Source organism: Pongo pygmaeus, chromosome 19 (genome assembly GCF_028885625.2).
Source record: "Pongo pygmaeus isolate AG05252 chromosome 19, NHGRI_mPonPyg2-v2.0_pri, whole genome shotgun sequence".
NCBI classification, from domain to species: domain Eukaryota; kingdom Metazoa; phylum Chordata; class Mammalia; order Primates; family Hominidae; genus Pongo; species Pongo pygmaeus.
In genome coordinates, this window is record NC_072392.2 from 71,176,466 (window position 1) to 71,197,317 (window position 20,852).

The following is a 20,852-nucleotide window of genomic DNA, read 5'->3' on the forward strand; positions in this document are numbered from 1 at the left end:
GGGTCTGGACTTTGGCACTGAATGGGAAGGCACATTTGCCCTGGGTCTAGAGCTGAACCTCACACCTTCAATAAGCAATTGCCTTTATCCCCTTTTTGTTTTTAAGTGAACTATTGACCAAAAACGGCCACATGGAAGAGAAAGGCACCCAGATGATGAACAAGTCACTGAAGCACTTTTTGCAGACACAGGGCACAGCCCCGGCTGGGGCAGAAGTCATGGGTTCATGACCCAGCTCTGACTTTTCAGGCTGTGGGACTTCCGAGGCAGCTGCTGAGCCTGGAACCCAGCCCCTCCCCTGTTCTTAGACCCATGAGGACATGGAACACGGATGTTCTTCCTCTTTGAGGCCCCAGCCTGGTTCCTGACAAGCAGAAATCATTTGATGAATACATAACTGTTACTGATAAACCCCAAGGCTTTAGAACCTCGACTGGCCAGACCTACTGGGTGGGAAATTCAAGAGGCCTCCTCAGGGCTGGGTGACTGCTTTGTATCTATCTGTTCTAATGACTGCCGCGCCACAAGTCATCTGCAACCACTTACATGTCTGCACCTCCAGAACCGCTCTGAATGTGGGTGCCCCATGCATCCCCTACTTGCCCAGTGTCTACTTCCATGGTCACAGTCCCTTGAGACACACTTTCCAAGACCTCCTGCTACCAAGGGCTCTACCCGTCCCCCGCCCTGCCCCCAGCCACAGAGGGCACAGACTGAGCTCAGATGGAACAGGTAAGTTTTATTTGGACTTTCAACTTGTTCAGACAGCATAGGGGCCCCCGCCTCCCCTCTCCAGGCCCCCTTCCCCATTTCCGCTCTCTGAGGACGCTCAGGGTACAATGACGTGTCTTTGGCCCCTTCCCCGCCCAACATACCCCTTCACTCCCCTGCTCTATAGAGGGGAGGGGTGCAGGGAGGTGGGGCCTGGAAGAGTTGGATAAGAGTGGGACATGCGCTGTCGGTAGCGGCCACTGCTCCCCACCTGGAGCTGAGACCTGGGAGAGGCGCGCAGTGGAGCGGGGTGGATTCCTTGTGGGGTGGCAGGCTTTCCCCATAGAAGGCTCCCCACCTCAGCCCTGGGGACCCCCTGGCCTCCTGCTTACCCGTCCTTCTGAGGGTACGACTCTGAGGTAGATTTCACAGAGGAAATGTAGGTGGGTGGGTGGAGTGTGGGAAGGGGTTAGCTCTTTTGAAGTTGATCTCCACAGCACCCTGGGCCCATTCTCAGGTTCTGGCCTGGGAGGCAGGGGCTGATGACGCCCACCCAGCTAACAGAGGCTGAGTCACACAAGGGCTCCAGGGCACCTGTGGTGTCAGGGGCTCCAGTGGAAGAAGGGTTGAGGGGGCATCTGCCTTGACAATCTGTGCCTCAGTGCCAGGGGTGCCAGGAGGGCATGGGCCTGGGAGGCTGGCAGACAGTCCCCTGGCCATAGGGGCATGCTGTAGGTCCCTGGCCCTCAGAGAAGCCTCTTTAGGCTAGATCTTCCCAGTGCTCCAGGATCCTCCCTCTCCTCTCCTCTCCTCTCCTCTCCTCCCCTCCCTATTCCCCAGACTGGGCAGAACAGGGAAAGGAGGACAGGACTGGCCTGCAGGGAACCACAAGAAACAAGATGCCTCCCTCCCCCAGTCGGGGCCCATGCCATGAGCCCTAGGCTGGCCACAGGATGGAGGAACTGGGGTCAGTGCGCAGAGCAGGCTCTGGGACCCCAAAGACAGCCTGTGGGTGCTCCCCAGACAGAGCCCCATCTGAGAAAGACGGACATTTGGGGAGGGGTGCAAGAGCTCCTGGAGTCCTCTAACACCTTCCCCCCACCCCAAGCCCAAGCACTGGACACCTTCTTGGATCCAACCCTGTTTAAGAACAGAAAGGCAGAGGGAGAGGCCTGGGAGGGGTAGGCCGTCCCCATCCCAGCCCAAGTCCCCACCTCCTAAGCAGAAACCAGGAGCATGGGGGGAGCCTCGGCTGACCTCCCAGGAAGAGCCAGAGCTGAGTGGTGCCTGGACCAGGGAAGATGGCACACACGTTGACTCGGTAGCAAGTGGAGGTATCTGGGGGTCGCAAGGGCAGGGACCCCCCCATGAGATTCATGCAGCATTCAAAGTGTTTGGGGGTGATAGGAGAGGACCGAGAAACAGCCAGTGGGTGGGGCTGGTGCCCTAGATCTTGCTGTTCTCCAGGTGGGAGTCTATGTGTTTGATGAGGGCATCATCCGGGTACCCGACAGGGAAACCCAGCTGGCAGAGGGGGCAGCTGCGGATGTCGGAGCCCACCGTCTCCATCAGCAACTGTCGAGAGAGAAGGAAGTCACTTATGGTTCCCAGCCCCCACCCATGGTCCCCACATCCCAGCCTGCCCTGCCCCAGGACCCAGGGCAGGGAGGGCTGTGGCATGCAGGAGGGGTCCAGCCACCCTTTCTTCAGCACCATCCTCCCCCACACGAGCTCAATGTCCACTCCCCTGCCTAGGGACAGGGTCCCCAGGAGGCAGGTATGAGAGAGTCACTGCTAAGCTTGCCAGGGCATCTGTGGTAATGAGGGAAGGCAAGACCCAGACATGCCCCCAGAGTGACTAAGACACAGCTCCCGGATAACTCAAAGCAATGGACGATCCTAAACAAGGTACAACCCCAAAATAATTTTCTGTCTGGCTTTGGAGTATATTTTGGTCTTTCCAGGTTACAATGGGTGGCTCTGACATTCAGGGAACACATTATTTCAGTGAAATGATTGAGCCCTGAGATAGGCTTCTGTCTTTCAGGACAGACAGAAAAGGGCAAGGGCTCTGAGGCCTGAAGAAGGGAGCTGGATAAACAGGCCTGTTCCTGTGTTGGCTGGTGGCCTCCTATGGTCAGTAGCCACCATCACCACAGCCAATATAATAGCAGATGCTTGAGCCAGGCACTGTGCTGACCACTTTAGGCTCACTGCCTGCTTCTTAAGAACCCTGTGAGGTAATCAGATACTATAATCATTGTCCCCATTTTGCAGATGAGAATATTGAGGATCAGAGAGGATAAGTAACTTGCACAAGGTCCCACAGCTATTAAGTGGTGGAGTTTGGAATCAAAGGCAGAACTGTCACTCACTCCAAAAACCATATCCTTATCCAAGGAAATGAACGAAATCTTAATGGGGCAGGCCCCAATTTCTGGTGACAGAAGACCACGGGAAAGGGAGGTGAAGGGACCTAGACTGTGGCCCGGGGTCCAAGGAAGGTGAATAGTTTGCGCGCTGACACCCGAAAGGGGCAGGGCCCTCAACGGAGGGTGAGGCGCTGGGGTCTCAATCTCAAGGCCCGGTCCGGGGTGGGCGGAACGCGGCGCCCCACTCACGTTGATGGACGGCCAGGACTGCGCGTGCTCGGCGTGGGCGTAGGCGGTGGCGGCGGGAGACTCGGGGATGGGGAAGCCCGCGCAGAAGGAGGCGCAGCGGATGGTGCCCACCTCCGGGCTGGGCGGGCTGGTGGGCACAGCCCACTCGTCCTCCTCCGACGGCTGCTTCTCGAAGCGCAGCCGGATGCCCTCGAAGGCGCGCCGCGGGCTGAGGGGCCTGCCGGGGCCGTAGAGCTCGCTGCCGTAGGCCCGGGGCTTGGGAAGAGTGGCCGCCTCGGCCTGCAGCCAGGGCGGGGAGGCGCCCGCGTAGGCCGCGCCCTCCGCCAGCTCAGAGTAGCTGCGGCGGCCCTGGAAGCCGGCCTTCACGTGGTGGCTGGGCGGCTTGGCGTAGGCGCGCTCGGCCAGCGTCCTCTCGCCCGGCGGGGGCGGCGGCGGCGGCCGGGGCTGCGGGGCCGGGCAGCTGGGGGGCACCGGGGAACGGCGCTGCGGGCTGGGGGACTGGCACGGCGGCGGCACCGGCGAGCGGCGCTGCGGGACGGGCGACGGGCAGGAGGGTGAGGCCGGAGAGCGGCGCTGCTGCGGCGAGGGGCACGGGGGCACGGGAGAGCGGCGCTGGGGGACGGGGGACTGGCACGGGGGGCACGGGGGAGCCGCTCGGGCAGGCGGGGAGGGGGAGGGGCACTGGGGGGCCGGGGAGTGGCGTTGTGACAGCGGCGAGTGCCTCTGGCCTGGAAGACAAACCGGGACGGGGTTGGGGGACAAAGGTGCAGAGAGAAGACCTCAGAACTGGAGCACCAGGGGCTTGCCCGGACCCATGCCCACCAACTCCAGGCCACAGGAAAGGAAATAAAGGGTGGTCCCCATGACCAAGATGGTTGCCATGGCTACCCGCTCCTTCCCGGGTCCCGCGGCTGCCTCCCCCTACCCTGCCCCATCTCACCGCCACTCCGGGCCTGCTCCTGCAACAGAGTCCTCAAGATTCTCCCCTGTAGGGAACTCAACTCCCGAAGCCGGCCCAGCTCCTCCATCAGCTCGGTGTAGGCCAGCGCCAAATTCACCCTGAAGTCAGAGGGCAGTGGAGAAGACGAGAAGAGCAATGGGTCTACCGTCCCAGCTGTGGAGGAAGAACTGGCTCTGCCCCAGCATCTGGCCCCACCATGCTCCCTCCCACCCGCAGGGCCCTCCTACCCCAACTGCAGAAATCCTCCCTACCTTTAAGGTCCAGCTCAAAAGCCACCTCTTCCAGGGAGACTGCCTCTGCATCCTGAGACCCATTCCCTGGGCTAGGGCAGTGGTTCCCAGCCTAAGTGCAGGGACAGGAAGCAGAGAGATTCCAAGGGCTCCCTGAATCCCTGCATCAGGCACTGCCCGTGGCCCGAACACAGCTCATACAGGTGTGTGTGAATGTTTTTGTAATCTGTGCAAAAGCTGTGATGATGAATTAAAACACGGATTCATCAAAAAGCTGTACTGAATTTATAGTAGCTTCTGTCACTGTGAATTTTCTCAAGCAGTGCATACTAAAAGTGTTATAATCTGTGTACTGGGAGTGGGATCCATGAAGAGTCCTCACCTTTGAAAAGGTTGGGGACCCTGCTGCATAGAATAGCTCGTTCCATAAGTGAAGATGGTTTCCTGGCTGGTGGAGGTGCTAACTGATAAACTTAACCCCAAGCCAGCCCAATTCCATGTCCACTGCACCTGGCTCGGCCTCACAGCTGCCTCTGGGCTCTTTTCAGCCTTGCCCCTCCCAGGACCTCCTTGCTGTACAACTCCACCAGGGCCTTAACACTGAGATCTTTGTGAACAGCTGCTGTACACTGCACACTTGCAGGGAGTGCCAGTCACACCAGGCACTTCTCAAAGGCTGCCTTGTTCTAGAACTTTATGGAGAGTTTCTTGATGGTAAGGATTACATTATTGTATTTATATTCCCACCACCTTGTCCAGGGCCTGGAACCCGGCAGATGTTCAGTAAGTGGATAATGCATTTGAGCCTCTCCCTCCATTTTTCTTTCTCCTTCCCTTTCTTCCTCCCTGCTTCCTGTTCAGGCATCTTGGGCACCCACCCTCATGGAGTTGGAACAGACTTGGCAAGGAACTTCACCCACTTCCTTTTCTCTTCCTTTATCTCTAGGTCACTTGCAACCCAGAACCATGGAAGGTCATCACTCCACTGCTCTCTGCTTTCTCCCACTGTGGCCCGCACGGCCCCAGAAGCCCTCCCTGACCTCACGGGAAGCTCTGCCATGCCCTTGGGCCCTGCCTTCATCACTGTTCTGAGTGTGGACAGAGCCTTGAATCTCCCTGAAGGCAGAGATTTAGGTTTCTTTGGCTCTCCCCACCTCCAACTCCAGAAGGGACTCGGGAACTTAGTGGAAGCTGGAGCTGGGAGAAAATACCAGGTGTCACTCCACACAGATCTCTCCCCAGGGGAGGTCTTGTCCCAGGATAGAGAGGTCAAGGAGGCCCAAGTTCTTAAGCCTGGAGGGCCCTGTCCCCATCCCATAGTGATGGACATGTGGATGGGAGAGTGTGAAGACAGGTGTGAGGCCAGGCTGATGAATGAGGAAAGGCGTGAATGAGCGTAGGGGTGTGTGTGTGTGTGTGTGTGTCTAAGTCTAACCCTAAAGGAGAGGAGGGGAAGTTGTGAGGTTAGGGCTTCAGAGGGCAGGAAAAGAGAGGTGGAGAGGGTAGATAATGACTAGGCTCCCTGCTCTCGCTCACTGGCTCTCTCTTACTAATCCTGGGGCAGAAACTGCCCCTCCCACAAGACTATTTTTAACCCACTTGGGCCAAAGCCAAATTACTGCAAATGGGCCAGGTCTCTGGGAGACAGCCCTCTTCTTAGGGAGGGAGAGTCCTCACCACCCATCTGACAGTGAGCAGGGCTGGGCAGGCAGAGAGGAAGGAGTCCCAGAAGCTGCTGCTGAGACCCTGCAGCCTCCATCCCATCACATCTCAGCCCTTGTTTTAGTTAAATGTGTCCTGTGCCCCCTCACCCTCAGCTCATGGGTCTGTGGGAATAAATGGCATCTCCCCCATCAGACTGGGAGGTCCAGGTGTGTCCCACGTCAAATCGGGGACTCCCCAAGGGAAGTCTTCCCCTCCAGACTGAGGACATCTGTGGGCAGGAGCTGTGTGTCCCCCATCAGACTGGGGGTTTTTGGAGGGCAGGATCGTGCTATCTCCTTGGCAGCAGGGGAAGGAGAGGGCTCTGGGCAGGGCACAGACAGAGTGTGGTCCTCTATCCACATAGCCAAAGCTTCTCTCACCATCCACTTTCACTGCTGTATCTCAGGCGACAGATACAGGTCGTCGTCTTCACACCCCGCCTCAGAGATCTCACCTGCCACACTCAGTTCCCAGGCCCCTGTCACTCCCCTGCTTGCCTCCCTCCCCTTGTCAGGAGCTACCCCAGTTTCTACCACCCAGCCCCCAGCATCCTTCTCACAGTGAAACAGACAGGGTGGCTGAAAATGGAAGGAAGAAGCCCTGGCCCACAATGCCCAGCCCCTCTCCCAGCTCTGCCACCTGGGGCCTGAGGCAGGTGGGTTCTGTCCACCCAGAACTTCAGGCAACCCTCACAAAGACTGCTAAGTCCCCGGCAAGGTGATTGACTTGACCTCCTCCTGATGCCCCATGGCCTTTTGGGACCTCCCCCTTCATTGGGTGTCTCTCTCCATCTTAAGATGCACAGGCCTGGGCCGCTGAAGATGCTAACGACCTGAATGACTCACTGAAAACACTGCCAATTCAGTGGAAAAAAAAATCTCAACTTCACAACACAACCAAGAGTTGCACACGTGCACCGAAATACACATTCCATTTCCTGGCTTCCTGGCCCGCACCTGAGCGCCTTTTCACCACCATGACTGTTGGGGAAGAATGGGTCAGGTAAATGGCAGCAGATGGCTGCATTTGGATGCTGCTTTATTGCTTACATGACAGGAGAAAGTTCTGAGTCTTTCAGAACCTGGGAGGCACCCAGAGAGAAAAGAATCGGATGATCTGTTTGAGTGCTCACCCCGGGGCCAGGCACTCTGCTGAGAACTTTATTCATCTCCACAACAACCCTACGGCATTGCCACTGTTACCTTCATTTTATAGATGAGAAAACTGAGGCTTACAGAGGTTAAGTTACTTGACCAAAATAATAAAGCCTACTAGTAATGGAGTTGCTGGGATGGGACCTCTGCCCCCTAGACTCCAAAGTCCAGGCTACCAACCATTATGCTATAACGTCCCCCAAAGAAGAGGGAAGGAGGGGAGAGGAAAGGCAAGGCAGCAACAGAAGGGAAAGATGAAGAGGAGGAGGGGGCTGGGGACCTTGGCAGTGGCCTGGAAGCCCTGAGAATCACCACCCCTTCCCTGGGGGTGACAGGAAGGTGCTAGACACATGTGGAAGTGGAAAATCAGAGCGATTAAGAGGCTGGCTCAAGGTCACAGAGTGGCAGTGGCACACAGCAGATTCAAACACAGGCTCTTGGCACCTCAGCCTGCCAAGCTGGCAACTTCGGAGGAGCCAGAGAGCAAATGGCAGAGCTGGCAGGAAGGAGGGCCCCCTGGGCTGCAAATATTCCACCCTTCGTATCCTTTCATTCAGTCTTTCCACAAATAATTCACAGATCTCACACACTTTTCTGGAAACGATAAAGCTGGGGACGGCCTTGAGGACAGGATTAAAGGAGCCAGGGTCAGACTAGGAGTAAGGTTGATGTAGCACGTGGCCAAGACTGTGGACAGAGCTGAGGGTCAGGATCAGGGATAGGGTTAGAGTCAGGGATGGGAGCAGTAAAAGAGTTAGGATTAGGGTGAGGTTTAGAGCTGTCCATGTGGTCAGAATCATCGTCTGGTTCAGAATTGGGAGGAAAACAGAAATCCAACCTTCCTGGGCCCTTCCATCCTTGCTCGAAGCTGCCTCCAGCTGCCCCAGCTACCTCACCCCTGTGGGATAATTTAGGGACCAAACTTTCCACCACCCACAGGCACACCCAGCATCAGTCTTCCCACCCGACCCTCGGGGAGGGGACCACAGGCACCGGGGAGGGGACCACAGGCACCGGGCCGTGGAGCGGACTTGAGGTTGCGGGCCGGCGGGGAGGAGGAAGTTGCTTTGCAACAACCCAGTGCTCCACCACTTCCTTTCGGGTGCCTTGAGCCCCTTCTCTCTCCTCGACCAGCTATGACTGGCGGGGTCCCCAGAGCCTGGCTCTTCATGGCAGCCCCTGCCACGAATCCACCAGAGCTGACATCCCGGGTCTAGAAAGCTTCCCAGATGCAGCTGATTGGAACAGCTCAGGGGTAGGCCTGGAAACCAGGGTTCCCACATAGGTGAGGTGCCCAGAGATCCCAGTTTGCCTAGGACTGTCCCAGTTCACAGTAGTTGCCCCAGCATAATTATTAATAGTGCCCCCTTTCACTTTCAAAAGTGATCCAGTCTGGTCAAGAAATCACACGGTTGCCCCTCATATAAGGGCCTTCTACCTGAAGAAGAACCTGAACCAGAAACACACCACAGAGGTGCCATCACCCCATCTGCTCAGGACCCACTTGGCATCTGCACTGAACTTCTTACTGAACTCTCAGATTACCTCACTTCCCTGCACCTCAGTTTGCTCATCTGTAAAAGGGGGACAATACCTACATCACGTTTGTGAGAATGAAATGAGATTTTGTAGGTAAATCACCTTGCATAGTGTCTGGCATGGACAAAAAAAAAAAAAAAAAAAAAAATTTCAGGGGAGTGCCTAGCAGACAGGTGGAGAAAGGGGGAAACTTGTTTTGAGCCTTTTTTTGGAGACACCAGCCTAGTGGCTTCGGTTTAAGGAGGGAAGATGGGCGTTTCCCATCGAGGGAGGGGGCGCTGGCATGAGCTGCTCCCCACCCTGCTGGCAGGCAAAGCACCAAGGACTGGGGCTGAAAGCCCACGCATCCCTCAGACCCACTTAGCCTCTGGGAGCCCCCGAGGCTGCAAGTGCTCAGGGGTTAACTCCTGTGAGTGCAGCCGGGTGCCCTGGCCGAAGGAGACTTGAAAGAAAGGAAGTAGGGAGGGTGAGAAGCGTGAAGGGGGAGGCCCTGGGCCTGCTGGTTCTGGGGCATGAGGCTACGCTCAGGGTATGCGGGGGTCTCCGACTTCCGTCCTGACCCACCCCATGCTGCCCTTGACCTCCGTGCAGAGTTTCCATCCTCTCTCTCGAGTTCACACTTCTTCCCACCACTAACCGCAGCCCACGCAGAGGCTTGTGGGTGGAGAGAGGGGTAGGGGGGAGGTGGTGCGGAAAAGGGCCCAGGCTGCAGCGCTGAGCCCCCAACGTTGGGAAGAAAGAAAGGCCTATAGTTTTTTCCTCATTGCCCATACTGAGTCCCCATCTTCTCCCAGATGTATCCCGCACAGATAAGCCCACCCTCCCTTACCGGGCCCTTATTCCCCTCACAGACCCCCGTCCCTTCGGAGCTCTCATCCCCTTCAAGGAGTCCCCCCCCCATTTCCCCTCCCCCTCAGCATGGCCATACCCTCCAAAAGGCCCCAGTCTGGAACCCCAGGCTGGGGAGCTGTTCCCAGAGAGAAGGGGGTTGTGGGTGCTGCGCGTTCCACCTGGGCTGGGACCCCGCCAAGGGTCAGGGTCTTTACCTCCCTGTGTATCCTCAGGAGCAGGGTGGGCTCTGCTCCCACCGCCTCCCTCATCACTGCCTTTGGCCTCTGCGTGACCCCCAGTGGCTCTTCCTCTGGGGCAATTTGTCTCCCTGGGCTCTGTCCCTAGGAGCTGGACTAACCAAACCATGGGTTTCCCAGGGGGTCAGACCTGGAGGGTGTAGTCTGCCTGGGTCTGGTCTGGGTGTCTGTTTTTGTGGGAACATTAATGGCCAGAACTTGTGGGCCAGGGGCTGGGAGGGAAGGGACTGGGAAACCCTGGGGCTGGGGCTAGGATCCAGGGAAGGGAATTAATAGAGATGGGGGTGGGGGCGGTTAACCTTGAGGACTCCCGCAATAAAACTGGCTGCCCCGGAGGTGTCTAGACCAAGACAGGTGGGCATACATACATACAGAGTTCACCATACAGAAGATTCCCGCCTAAGAGTGGGCTGGACTTAGGAATTGTGTGTACCTCTCTTCAGCCTTCACATCCTGGTCCTCTTCACCCCAATCACACCCCGAACCTGGGTCATCCAGCCTCGACACTCAACTCCACTCCCGGAAAAGCCTACTTGTAAAATTCCCACCAGCCTGGAAAGTCAGGTGGAAACAGAAGGAAGAGGGGCACTAGTGGGGGAAGAGGAGCTGAAAGCAAGTGACTGAGGCTTCCTTGGGTGGGAGGACAGGGGAGGGAGCACTCGGGAAGCAGCCTATTACCAAAAGGAGCTGAGTTTATAAGAAAATAAAACTACCGGGGGAGTGAGGACTTCCTCTGAGAATTAACGCTTGCCAAACTAGGGCTGTCCAGAGATGCTCGCTCGGCCTGAAAGGAAGCGTGTGGCTGGGCAGCAGGGCCTGGCTGGCTCCAGATGCAGAGATCTGGGAGGCTGGAGGCAGAGCCGAATCACAGGGAAGGAGGGGAGGAGCCAGGAGGTGGCCTCCAGTAAGCCTGTGGGGCCAGACCCCAAGCAGAGGCCAGCTCCCCCCAGCCAAAGGGCCTGAGAAAGGCAGGCGCCTTGGGAGAGAGAGAGAAGGGGCTGCTCTTGCCAGAATGGGCAGCGTGGATGATATGGCCTCCTAGCCCCTTATAGGGTGGGCTTCCTTTCACTCACACAATACAACCTTGGCCCCTGGGAGCCACTGCCCCTTCTCTGCTTCTACTCACCGCCTCACCTTCCTCTCCCATCTCTCAGCAATGACTGGCCCCTGAGCCCGTGAGGGAAACTGGATCCAGAGAGGTAGAGTCCAAGTCAGTAAAGAAAGGCCCCTGGGATTCAAAGCCTGAAGAGCCAGACTCCAGCCCCACCAAAATGTCCTCCTTGGAGTTCTACCAATTCTGGGAGATTCACTGCTGGTCTAGTAAGAGGGGACTGAGTTCAGTGACCCATGAAGGGCCCTACATCATGACTTCTGGGGCAAGCTAGGATTGGAGAGTGTGAGTGTGTGTGTGTGTGTGTGTGTCTGTGTGTTCCAGGTCTGGGCACATGGGCTATGATGGGCCCCAAGCCCCAGCCACAAGCTAGGGTGGACCCTCTCCACAAAGGCCTAGCTGAGGGGTCCCACCCACCAGTCCCACAAACTGGGTTCTCACCACCTCCCCAGCTATCACAGCTCCACCCAAGCCCTCACTCTAAGGTGGGGAGGTAGACGAGGGGTATCCCCAGTTGGCCAGAAGCTGGGAGGCAGATGAGGAAGAAGCCTGCTGGGCAGGAGACCTCCGGAGCCCCAGAGCTGGGTATGCTGTGCGGTGGAGGGTTAGTTCCTGCCCCTCTCTGGGCCTCAGTCTTCTCCTCCAATTAGAGTAGGGAGTCTGTGCCACACAGCTCATCTTAGGGGAGAGGACTTAGGCGGAAAGAGGTTTGAGCTCTATTTCTCAGAAAGTGGGAGAGGGTGAGTTCAGTGCGGATGTGAAAGGCACCAGGTTCCACTGTTGCCGGGTGGCTGCTCACCCCTCCCTTGCTGTCCAGTGCCTCCCTGGAGGCCCCAGCACTGGGCCCCCCACCAACACAGCTCCCTTGCCGCTCCCTGCTGCCCCTTTCTTGGTAGGATTCCAAGACAGTACCCCAGCAGAGCAGATTCTAACTCCCCACCCCACGGCTGTGTAAACCCATGGAAGCCTCTCCTGTCTCTAAGCCTCAGGCTTCTCTCTCCTGAGATCAGCAGACAAGGCCCAATAAATCCCGAGAAACACCACCTCCCTCTTCCTCACTAGGGAGGGGAGGGTGAACCCAACTGGCTAGGCCTTGTCACTGGAATAGAGAATGGGGCCCTACGGAGGCCCAAAAGCTCAGCAGGGGAGGTTACGCTGGACACAGCGACAAAGCAGCCGAGTAAGTGTCACTTAGCCCCGGCATCTCCAGAAGAGACGGGTTTGGGCCCCAGAGGAAAGCAAAGGGAATGTCCCAGATCCCAATACTCAAGAACCCCACCTCCCGGGAGTTGAGACCAGCCTGACCAACATGGAGAAACCCCATTTCTACTAAAAATACAAAAAAAAAAAAAAAAAAAAAAAAAAAAGGGGCCAGGCACGGTGGCTCACTCTTGTAATCCCAGCACTTTGGGAGGCCGAGGCGGGCGGATCACAAGGTCAGGAGATCGAGACCATCCTGGCTAACGTGGTGAAACTCCATCTCTACTAAAAATACAAAAAAAAATTAGCCGGGCGTAGTGGCGGGCGCGTGTAGTCGTAGCTACTTGGGAGGCTGAGGCAGGAGAATGGCGTGAACCGGGACGTGGAGGTTGCAGTGAGCCGAGATTGCGCCACTGCACTCCAGCCTGGGTGACAGAGCAAGACTACGTCTCAAAAAAAAAAATTAGCTAGGCATGGTGGTGCATGCCTGTAATCCCAGCTACTCAGGAGGCTGAGGCAGGAGAATTGCTTGAACCTGGGAGGCAGAGGTTGCGGTGAGCCAAGATCATGCCATTGCACTCCAGCCTGGGTAACAAGAGCGAAACTCCATCTCAAAAAAAAAAAAAAAAAAAAAAAAGAACCCCACCTCCTTCCTATGAAGGATGCACGCAGAGCAACAGCAGCCCAGACACCACACCCCTAAGGGCTGGGAGGGGAGGTCTCCCAAACATCACAGAGGGACGAAAGGCAAACCTAGAAGGACCAGGGTTACCAATGTGACTTACTGATCGTCCCCAACTCTTTTCACCCATGCCATGTCTCGCTCCGACTGGTTGGAGGCCAGATCCTAAGGAAGAAGATGGAGAGGTCAGAGCCCAAGCTCACCCCTGCCAGGGCCCTTGTCTACAGTTCCCTGGGCCAGTCTGCACACAGTGGGGAAGGCCCAGCCCTGGACCTTCAGAAGCTGTTCCAGGCCCCTGCATTTACCTGGGCCCGGGTCTCCTGCAGCTGCTTCAGCTCCCCCTGCAGCCGCTCGCACTCGGCCTGGAGCTGCTCCTCCCGGAGCTGAGCCCCCCGGGCCTCTCCCTGCGCGGCCTCCAAAGCCTCTTCTAGCCGCCGCCGCTCCAGGTCACTCACACTGGGTGTAGGGCCCGGCCAGCCTGCTGTCGGTGGACAGGACAACATCAGGCGAGCTCAGCTGCCTCCTCCAGCTCCCAGAGCCACACAGAGTGAAACGGGAGGATGCAGCATGGGGAATCCAAGAGAGAAGCCAGGACAGCTAGCCAAGGAGGGATGACCGCGACAAGGGCAGCGAGGAAAGATGGGCTGAGCCGCATTTCTAATTTTCCTGGAGGCCAGGAAAAAAATAAGATGGGCTCTTGAAGGCTTTACTGGCCAGACTCAAGTCTAGAGCATCTGCAGGGGCCTCTCCTAGTCAGAGCCAGAGACGGGGTAGGGGGACTCTGGGTGGGGGCGCCCTCTGCTGGCAGGTACAGGAATTGCAACGAGGTGATCAGGAATGCCTGAGTTAGAAGGGGAGAAATTAGGGTAACAGTGGGTGAGGTGAGGGGACAGCAGGTAAGGGAGGATGGGGTGATTATGGAGAAATAGATTATATTACAGATGGGATGGTAAGTAAGTGCGAGGTGTCTAGGAATGTTGAAATGGAGGTTGGGGATTAGGAGGTAAGTCGGGGTCACTGAGATCTCACCATGACTCAAGCCAGATCCCCCTCTCAGTGCCAGGTAGTGCAGGTCTAAATCAGTGCAGGGCGGAGCGGGGGCTGGCGGCGGGCTCAGGTTGGAGAAGGCTGCATCCCGGAGGCCTTGCTGTTGCCGCAGCTGCTGCTCCAAACCACAGATCTGACGCAGGTGTGTCTCCACCAGGGCCCTCTGGAGAGAGAGACAGAGGGGAGGGTCTGCACAGGCCCAGGAACTTCCCCATGTCTGAAGAGTCATCACCCCAGACTACAGCAGAGGCCCCACCAGGTCACACATCCCAAGCCCACTCTCCAAGTGGCCGTGAGTGCAAAGTCTCCTCTCAGCCACCGCAATGCAGCTGTTGCAGGCTGTTGCCCCTGGCGAGGTCAAGTTAATGCCCCTGCTCTGTCACTAACACACAGGGACACTTAAAAGAACACTCAGCCCCCTGTTTGGAGGCCAACCCCCCTCAGGAGCATCAGAACTTCCATTTGCATACATGACAAGAGCTTCTGGACTTCACCCACCTGATCCATAAAATGGGGATAACAGTCCCACACTCACCTCTTAGGGTTGTTTTGAGAATTAAAATGAGCTAGTGTATGCCAGGTGAAAAGAACAGTGCCTGGCACACCCCGAGTGCCATATAAATATCTATGATTATGAAGGCAAAGCATCTATACATGAATGCCCCATCACCCTCACCACAACCTGGTGAGGGTGTTAATATTTGCCCTGCTTTTCAGAGGAGGGATGGAGGCTAAGTGACTTAACTGAGGTCATAGCTTGGGGTTGGCTGAGACCATGTCTCCTGATTTTTTTTTTTTTTTTTTTTGGAGACAGGGTCTGGCTCTGTCACCCAGGCTGGAGTGCAGTGGCTTGATCTTGGCTCACCAAAGCTTCGACCTCCTGGGCTAAAGCGATCCTCCCACCTCAGCCTCCTGAGTAGCTGGGACCACAGGTGTGCACCACCACACCTGGCTAACTTCTTTTTTGTATTTTTTGTAGAGATGGGGTTTCGCTATGTTGCCCAGGCTGGTCTCAAACTCCTTGACCTCCCAAAGTGATTATAGGGATTATAGGCGTGAGCCACCACCATACCTGGCCTGTCTCTTGATTTTGACCTGCTCATCAGCACAGCCATACCCTAACTCGGAAGCACACCCAAGCACAGGCCCATCCTAGCAGTCACACACTCCTGGTCACCTCTGCCCTCACCCTCACAGCCTCCCAAGGGCAGTGCTCACAGGCACAGGGTCACCCCAGTGTGAGAGCCAGGCATACACACAAGAGACAGAGGTTCCCACGGGGCCACTGCATGGCCAGGATGTACACAGACACTGCAACATGGATAACACATGCAGTCTCCCTCACAAGGGCAAATGGGCGGGCACTCACAGATGCACATGAACACAAGCAGGGCACAAACAAGTGGTATGTGACACATGGGACTGCATTGTCACAGGCTAGAATCCTCACACACAGAACTAAATGCACACATGCACACACACAACCAGCTACACATCCTCAAGCACCCCCGGCTCCCCAGGCCTCACCATCTCCCCCAGCTCTGTCTCCAAGTCACTCTTCTCCACGCAGAGTTTCTCGTAGGCCTGGATCATCTCTCCAAGCTGTTCTTCCTGCTCCTTGTTCTTCTGTAACTGGATGAGGCCCAGAGGGCCCCACCGCAGGGTCAGTCCCACACTGGACTTGGGGTTGGAGAGCTCCCTGCACCTCCCCACCCCCACTCCCAGCACCCTATGGAGGGGCAGGAGGAGCTGCAGCTGGTCTTAGGGAGGACCTGGCCATCTCTAATCAAAGGGGCAGAGGCCAGATGCTGGGGGGTGTGGAGGGAAGGGTATCAGAAACAGACTGGAGCAAGATGCTCAGGGGGTGCACCCAGCCTGGGAGGCTCACCTCGTGCTGGAACTGGTTGAGCCGTTGCTGCAGGCTGACCTTCTCCACCTCCAACAGGGAGCCATCCTTGATTTCATACAGAGAAAAGCCATGCTCCTCTCCAAAGTCACTGATCAGTGGGTACTGCGGGTGAGGTGGGGCTTCAGGAGAGTGGATTCCTGGGTGCCCAGCCCAGGCCTCAGCCTGGCTGTGCCCCCAACCCCACAACCTGCCTTAGACCCTTGACCCTCCTTCTCCTTGGCTAGTGGGATCCCAATTCCCATGGGCCTGCAGCCATCTCCCACCCACCAGATCTGTTTTAGATCCCAGATCCAGCCCTTCTGAAGCCAACAGGAGACAGTTTGCATCCGGAACAGCCACGTCTCTCATGGGAGACCCTCAAGTTCCCAAGAGTCTGCACGGTGACCCCTCTTTTGGATCCCTGGTATCTGCCAGATTCCCAGTCCCCCTCCCCATCCCATACACTCTATCAGGCGCCCTCCTCTCCAAGTTCTGACCTTGATCTCGTAGACTTTGAGGCGGCGTCGGAGGGTGGCGTTCTCCCTCTCCAGACCCCCCAGCCGTTCCTTGATGTCTCCGTAAGCAGTGATGAGGGCAAAGTGGGAGGCGGAGCACATGTCGCCCCCAAGCGAGGGGTCTCCGGGACTGTCCAGCCACACCTCACTAGGCCCCAGGGCCTCCTGCGTCAGGATGCTGATGTCGTCCTCGAACATGGACTCCATGGTGAGGGCCGGGCCGCGGCCCACACGGGGCCTCCTGGGAGAGCAGGAGCAACCATGGACAGGGCCGTCTGTCTAGGGTTTGTCCCTGGTACCCCTCTCCCTGGCTCTGCACGCCCTGGGGCCGGCTGAGATGCAACCCAGAAACTTCCTGCCCCGAGCTCAGCAAGGACTCCCATGGCCCCTTCCCAGACTCCTCAGCCCCATCCTCTCTGCCGCCTTGGGGAAAAGGGGCTGGAACCAGGTGAAGACCCCGCTGCCAGGGTGTTGACAAGTAGGGACAAGTAAGCCAGGCCGGCAGCAGGGACAGGCTCCTGCCAGAACCCAGGGAGACCTGTGGATGGGAGAGGGCTGCCTTCCCAGCCGGGCCCGGCCCAGTCCTCCGCGCTTCTCCACCCCAGGCCTTACTTCCCCAAATACCTCGCCGCCAAGCTCCTCAGCCTGGGCCTCTGGCACCCCAGCTCCTCCCCAAGGAAGGCCCAGAGCTGCGCGAGGGTTGGCCCCTCCACAGTCGGCACGCCCTCGGCTGCACCCCCGCCCAACTTCCCCGCTTCCTCCCGCAGGATCCCAGAGTTCAGGAAAAGGAAGCGCCTCCCCCGGGCGCACCGGGGATGTGGCAGCGGTCCAGGACCCCTTGGCCCCTGACCTGGGACCCACAGGAAGTCCTTGGCTGAGTGTCACGGGGCGCAAACTGGGGAAGGGGACCCAGGTGGAAGGGGACGCGAACGAATTCCCAAGGCCGTCTCAGGGTGCCCGCGCACCGGGAAATGGGGAACCCTACGAGGGGGCAGGAATGACTCAGGCTCCCGAAAGCAGGAGTAGGCAGTGAGGGGGTGCGTGTGTACTTCTCTCGGGCCTGGTTATGAATGTGTGTCTGGGGTTGGCGTATGGGGGGAGTGTGCGTCTGTGAATGAGTTTAGGTGTGTCAGTCAATGAGTGCCTTCGGGGTCGCAGGGGCGTCGGGACGGAGTGGGGCAGCGACCGGGAGGCTGGTGTGTGCACGCGTGCGTGAGCGCGTGGGCAGGGTGGCACGTTCGGGCCGCGTGTCACGTGAGACGCGAGGGGACTGTCCGAGGTGTGTGCGCGCGCTGGAGCGTGTGTGAGCCCCGGAGAGGGGGCTCGGCGGGGAGCTGTGAGTTCAGACAGCGGGGCCCCCAGGTCGGGCTGCAGGAGCTTGGGGTGCAAAGGGCTCCGGCGCAGGCTCCAATTCAATCCACCCCCCCACCCCCGCCACCCACAGGCCCATCTAAGTGCCAGGGAAACTAGAGTGACTGGGTCTGAGTAACGAGTGTGTGCGCGCGTTTGTAGGGCCGGCCCCACCTTTAACCCTCTCCTTCCCACGCCATCCCCTCCCCCCAGCTCCGGGCGCCAGCGCTCACCACACCCCCCTAGACCCCCGCCCGCCCCGCTGCGCCCACCCCGCTGGCGGGGCTCTGTCCCCGAGGCCGCCCCACAAATGCCTCCTTCCTCCGCATTCCTCTCTCGGCCCAGCGGCCGGGTGAGCGCAATGGAAGGCGGCTGGGGAAGGGGTGCGTGCCTCGGTCGGCCCGGGCCCCTCCTGCGGCCCCTTTAAGAGCCGCCCTTTAAACCCCTTTCGCTCGGCCGACAGAAATTGTCGCCCCTCCCCTCTCGGGGGCCGAGACCACGCAGCCCCCTCCCCCACAGTCGGCGGAGTCCGGGGCCCCCGGACACCCTCTCAGGGCCGGGGAAGGGGCTACGGGAGTGGCGCGGCCTGAGGAACGGCGGCGGAGGGGGACGCGAGGCGATGCCGGCGGCCAACGCCGGACCCCTTCCCTCCCAGCCATCCCGTGCGGCTGCCAGCCGCCCTCCCGCCGCCTCCTCCTGCCCACCCCGCGACCCCCGGGGCCCGGCCCAGGCGCCGCTCCCCTCCCCCCGCCCTAGCCCCAGCCGGGAACTCACAGCTGCTGCCGGTTCCTGCTTGTAATCGCAGCTTACCCCCTCCGCCTGCTCCCTCCCCAAACGGGCACCAGTGCCCCCACCCCCCTGGCACCGCGCTCTGCTCCTCGCCCTGTCGCCGCCGCCGGGTCTCTCCCCACCCCCCACCCCTCCCCCCAACCCCCTCCCTCCCGCCCGCCCCGCTCCTCCTCCGCCGCCGCCGCCTCCTCCGCCTCCTCCTCCCCGGCTGCTCCGGGTTTCTCCAGCTGGGAAGGCGCCCCGGACCCCGCCGCTGCCACCACCACGTGGCGAGAGGCGGCGGCCCCCACGGTGCGGCCCTTCCTGGCAGCGCGCCCGGAGCCCACCGGCTCCCTGCAGCGCCAGCGGCCCGCGCTGGCGCCCCCTCCCCGACGCCTCCCGGCGCAGTGTGGCGTGGTGGCGTGTGTTGGGGGCGTCTGCGGTCAGTGCAGGGGCCCGGCTGATGCTTTGGTTGTTTTGGTTGTTTAGTTATGGGCTGTATATTTGGGGAGGAAGTGGGGCTATTTATTTGGATTTTTTTTTTTTTTTTTTTTTTTTTTTGGTCTTTGCGCTTTTGAGAAGGAAATCATTAGACCTGCTCTTCGTTGCTCTTGGTAAAAGGGGCATTGCTGCGATAAATACATTGAACATAGGGTACAGAGAGATTAGAGTTAAAGCTGTAACTTCTTTGGAAGTGAGAGTAAACTAAGGAGGTCAAAGATTCATTCATGAAGAAGGACAGCCATCCCCCTCCCCACACACCACTCCCCGGCCACCCTCAAGTACCCACAGGTCAGGGAAATGAAGAAACAGATTTCACCCTGTGCACAAAGATTATTTGAGCACCTGCCAAACTGCTGGGCAAGAGAAACAAGTTTTTTTGCTACTTTCCTGCTGTGTGACCTTGGGCAAGTTACCTTAACCTTTCTAAGCTGGAGATCATGCCCCACCTAAGCACTCTCATGGAGGAAGAATGGGGATCAGAACTAAATATAGCAGCCTGCGAATGCTCAGGAAGTGTTAACGAGTCATTTTGAGTATTGCCTGGTGGATTAAACAATGTGGACAGAGGCATGGTCAGCCTAGCTGCAGGTAGAGAATGATCAGGGGAACCCTGGAGCACTCTGGCTAAAGAGCATCCTCTGTGGACAGGGAGGTAAAGCCCGGAAGCAGGGGATAAGCTGGGCGGGGGCTTTTGGCAGATTCAGCCTTAGCTGCGAAGACTGCTGGGAACCTGAGCCTACCTTTTTGGCTCCTGAGGTGGGATAGGGGGTGGGAATCTCCGAAGGGGAGGATGGAAGGGAAAGGTTTCTTGCTCTCTCTGAGCTTTGAAAAGCAGCAGCTGCCATCTTTCCTCACTGCTGGGAGAAAATTGGACTGAGAGGTGAGCTTCTACCAGGAGAGCCAGCCAGAGCTCTAGACTCGTTCTCTTCGTAGAAGGGGGGATTCTCAGTGGCTTCCTTCCTCCTCCTCTTGCTGGGTTCCCTTTCAGTCTTTCCTGCCAGCACTGGCTCCCTTTTGTAGTCCAGAATAGGAAGGCAGGTCAGCCACTTGTTCTCTGAGGCACTAAGCTTTCTCTGAGCCATGTGGGATGACCCATCTACCCTCTAGATATGAAGGCAAACCAGTAGGGACATCTGTCACCCCACTAATCCCAAGGGCTAGGCAGATGTTCCTTTCCCTAGTACTCCTCAAGATCTCTTCTGAAGCAAGGGACCAGGCAAAAGATTGGAGGCTAGGCTAGGAGGTGTAGGGTTGTCTCTGGGACCCTCGGTGACCTTGGACTTGGCCACAAACAGGACCCATGAGACCAACTGGCAAGCTCTCCCTCACTGGAAAAAGGGGTCCCAGGACCCTCTAAGCACACACTCTCTGGGATGAGTCGTCAGCCCCTGCTGCTGCTTGGATGCTCAGGGTCTAATTGAGTCACCTGGCAGGGTGCAGCCAAGTGGTTCTATCCTTCGTTCTAGGTGGTTGGTGGCAAAAGTCCATTAGGCCTGGTTTAGGTGCCCTAAAATCCTCCCCCTCCTCCAATCTGGACCTGATCTCATTGCATTCTCCATTCCTAGTTCTGCTGCTCATACCAGGCAGTTCTGAGAGCAGGGATTATTATATCCCGTGTCCATCCTTGTATTCTAAGGTGCCCTGAGGGTTGGTACCTGCTCATTGTATATTTATTCGGCAAAGATTTCTTGAACATCTATTATGTGCTGGGTGCTGAGAATACAGTGCTGAACATGTCTCTGACAGGTATACATGTCTCTTGCTCTCGTGGAGCTTGCA

General features: G+C 57.9%; 1 protein-coding gene across 6 annotated transcripts; it reads right to left on the minus strand.

The window, feature by feature from the left end:
• Positions 1–719: 719 nt before the first annotated feature.
• Positions 720–18,709, minus strand: TBKBP1 (TBK1 binding protein 1). Of its 6 annotated transcripts, none has more exons than XM_054456048.2 (10): positions 18,576–18,709; positions 16,434–16,692; positions 15,937–16,059; positions 15,576–15,680; positions 14,031–14,211; positions 13,307–13,482; positions 13,105–13,166; positions 4,273–4,391; positions 3,333–4,060; positions 720–2,286 (listed from the first exon to the last, which is right to left on the minus strand). In XM_054456048.2, the coding sequence occupies exons 2-10, from the start codon at positions 16,656–16,658 to the stop codon at positions 2,158–2,160; spliced, it is 1,848 nt and encodes a 615-aa protein (XP_054312023.1). In that variant the 5' UTR covers positions 16,659–16,692; positions 18,576–18,709; the 3' UTR covers positions 720–2,157. The 6 variants fall into 6 exon arrangements, with proteins under 6 accessions (XP_054312023.1, XP_054312027.1, XP_054312026.1 ...); XM_054456052.2 differs by having other exon boundaries at positions 13,307–13,479; positions 18,576–18,703; XM_054456051.2 differs by lacking the exon at positions 18,576–18,709 and adding an exon at positions 18,074–18,525.
• Between the last annotated feature and the right edge of the window lie 2,143 nt (positions 18,710–20,852).

Bases quoted from the DNA above. Each gene is read 5' to 3' on its own strand.
- TBKBP1 (XM_054456048.2), bottom strand. From the start codon at position 16,658: ATGGAGTCCATGTTCGAGGACGACATCAGCATCCTGACGCAGGAGGCC. The intron at 13,167-13,306 runs GTAAATGCAGGG...CTTCTTCCTTAG, and splicing joins TGCAGGAGACCCGGGCCCAG to GATCTGGCCTCCAACCAGTC. The intron at 2,287-3,332 runs GTGAGTGGGGCG...CTCTCTCGACAG, and splicing joins AGTCCTGGCCGTCCATCAAC to TTGCTGATGGAGACGGTGGG.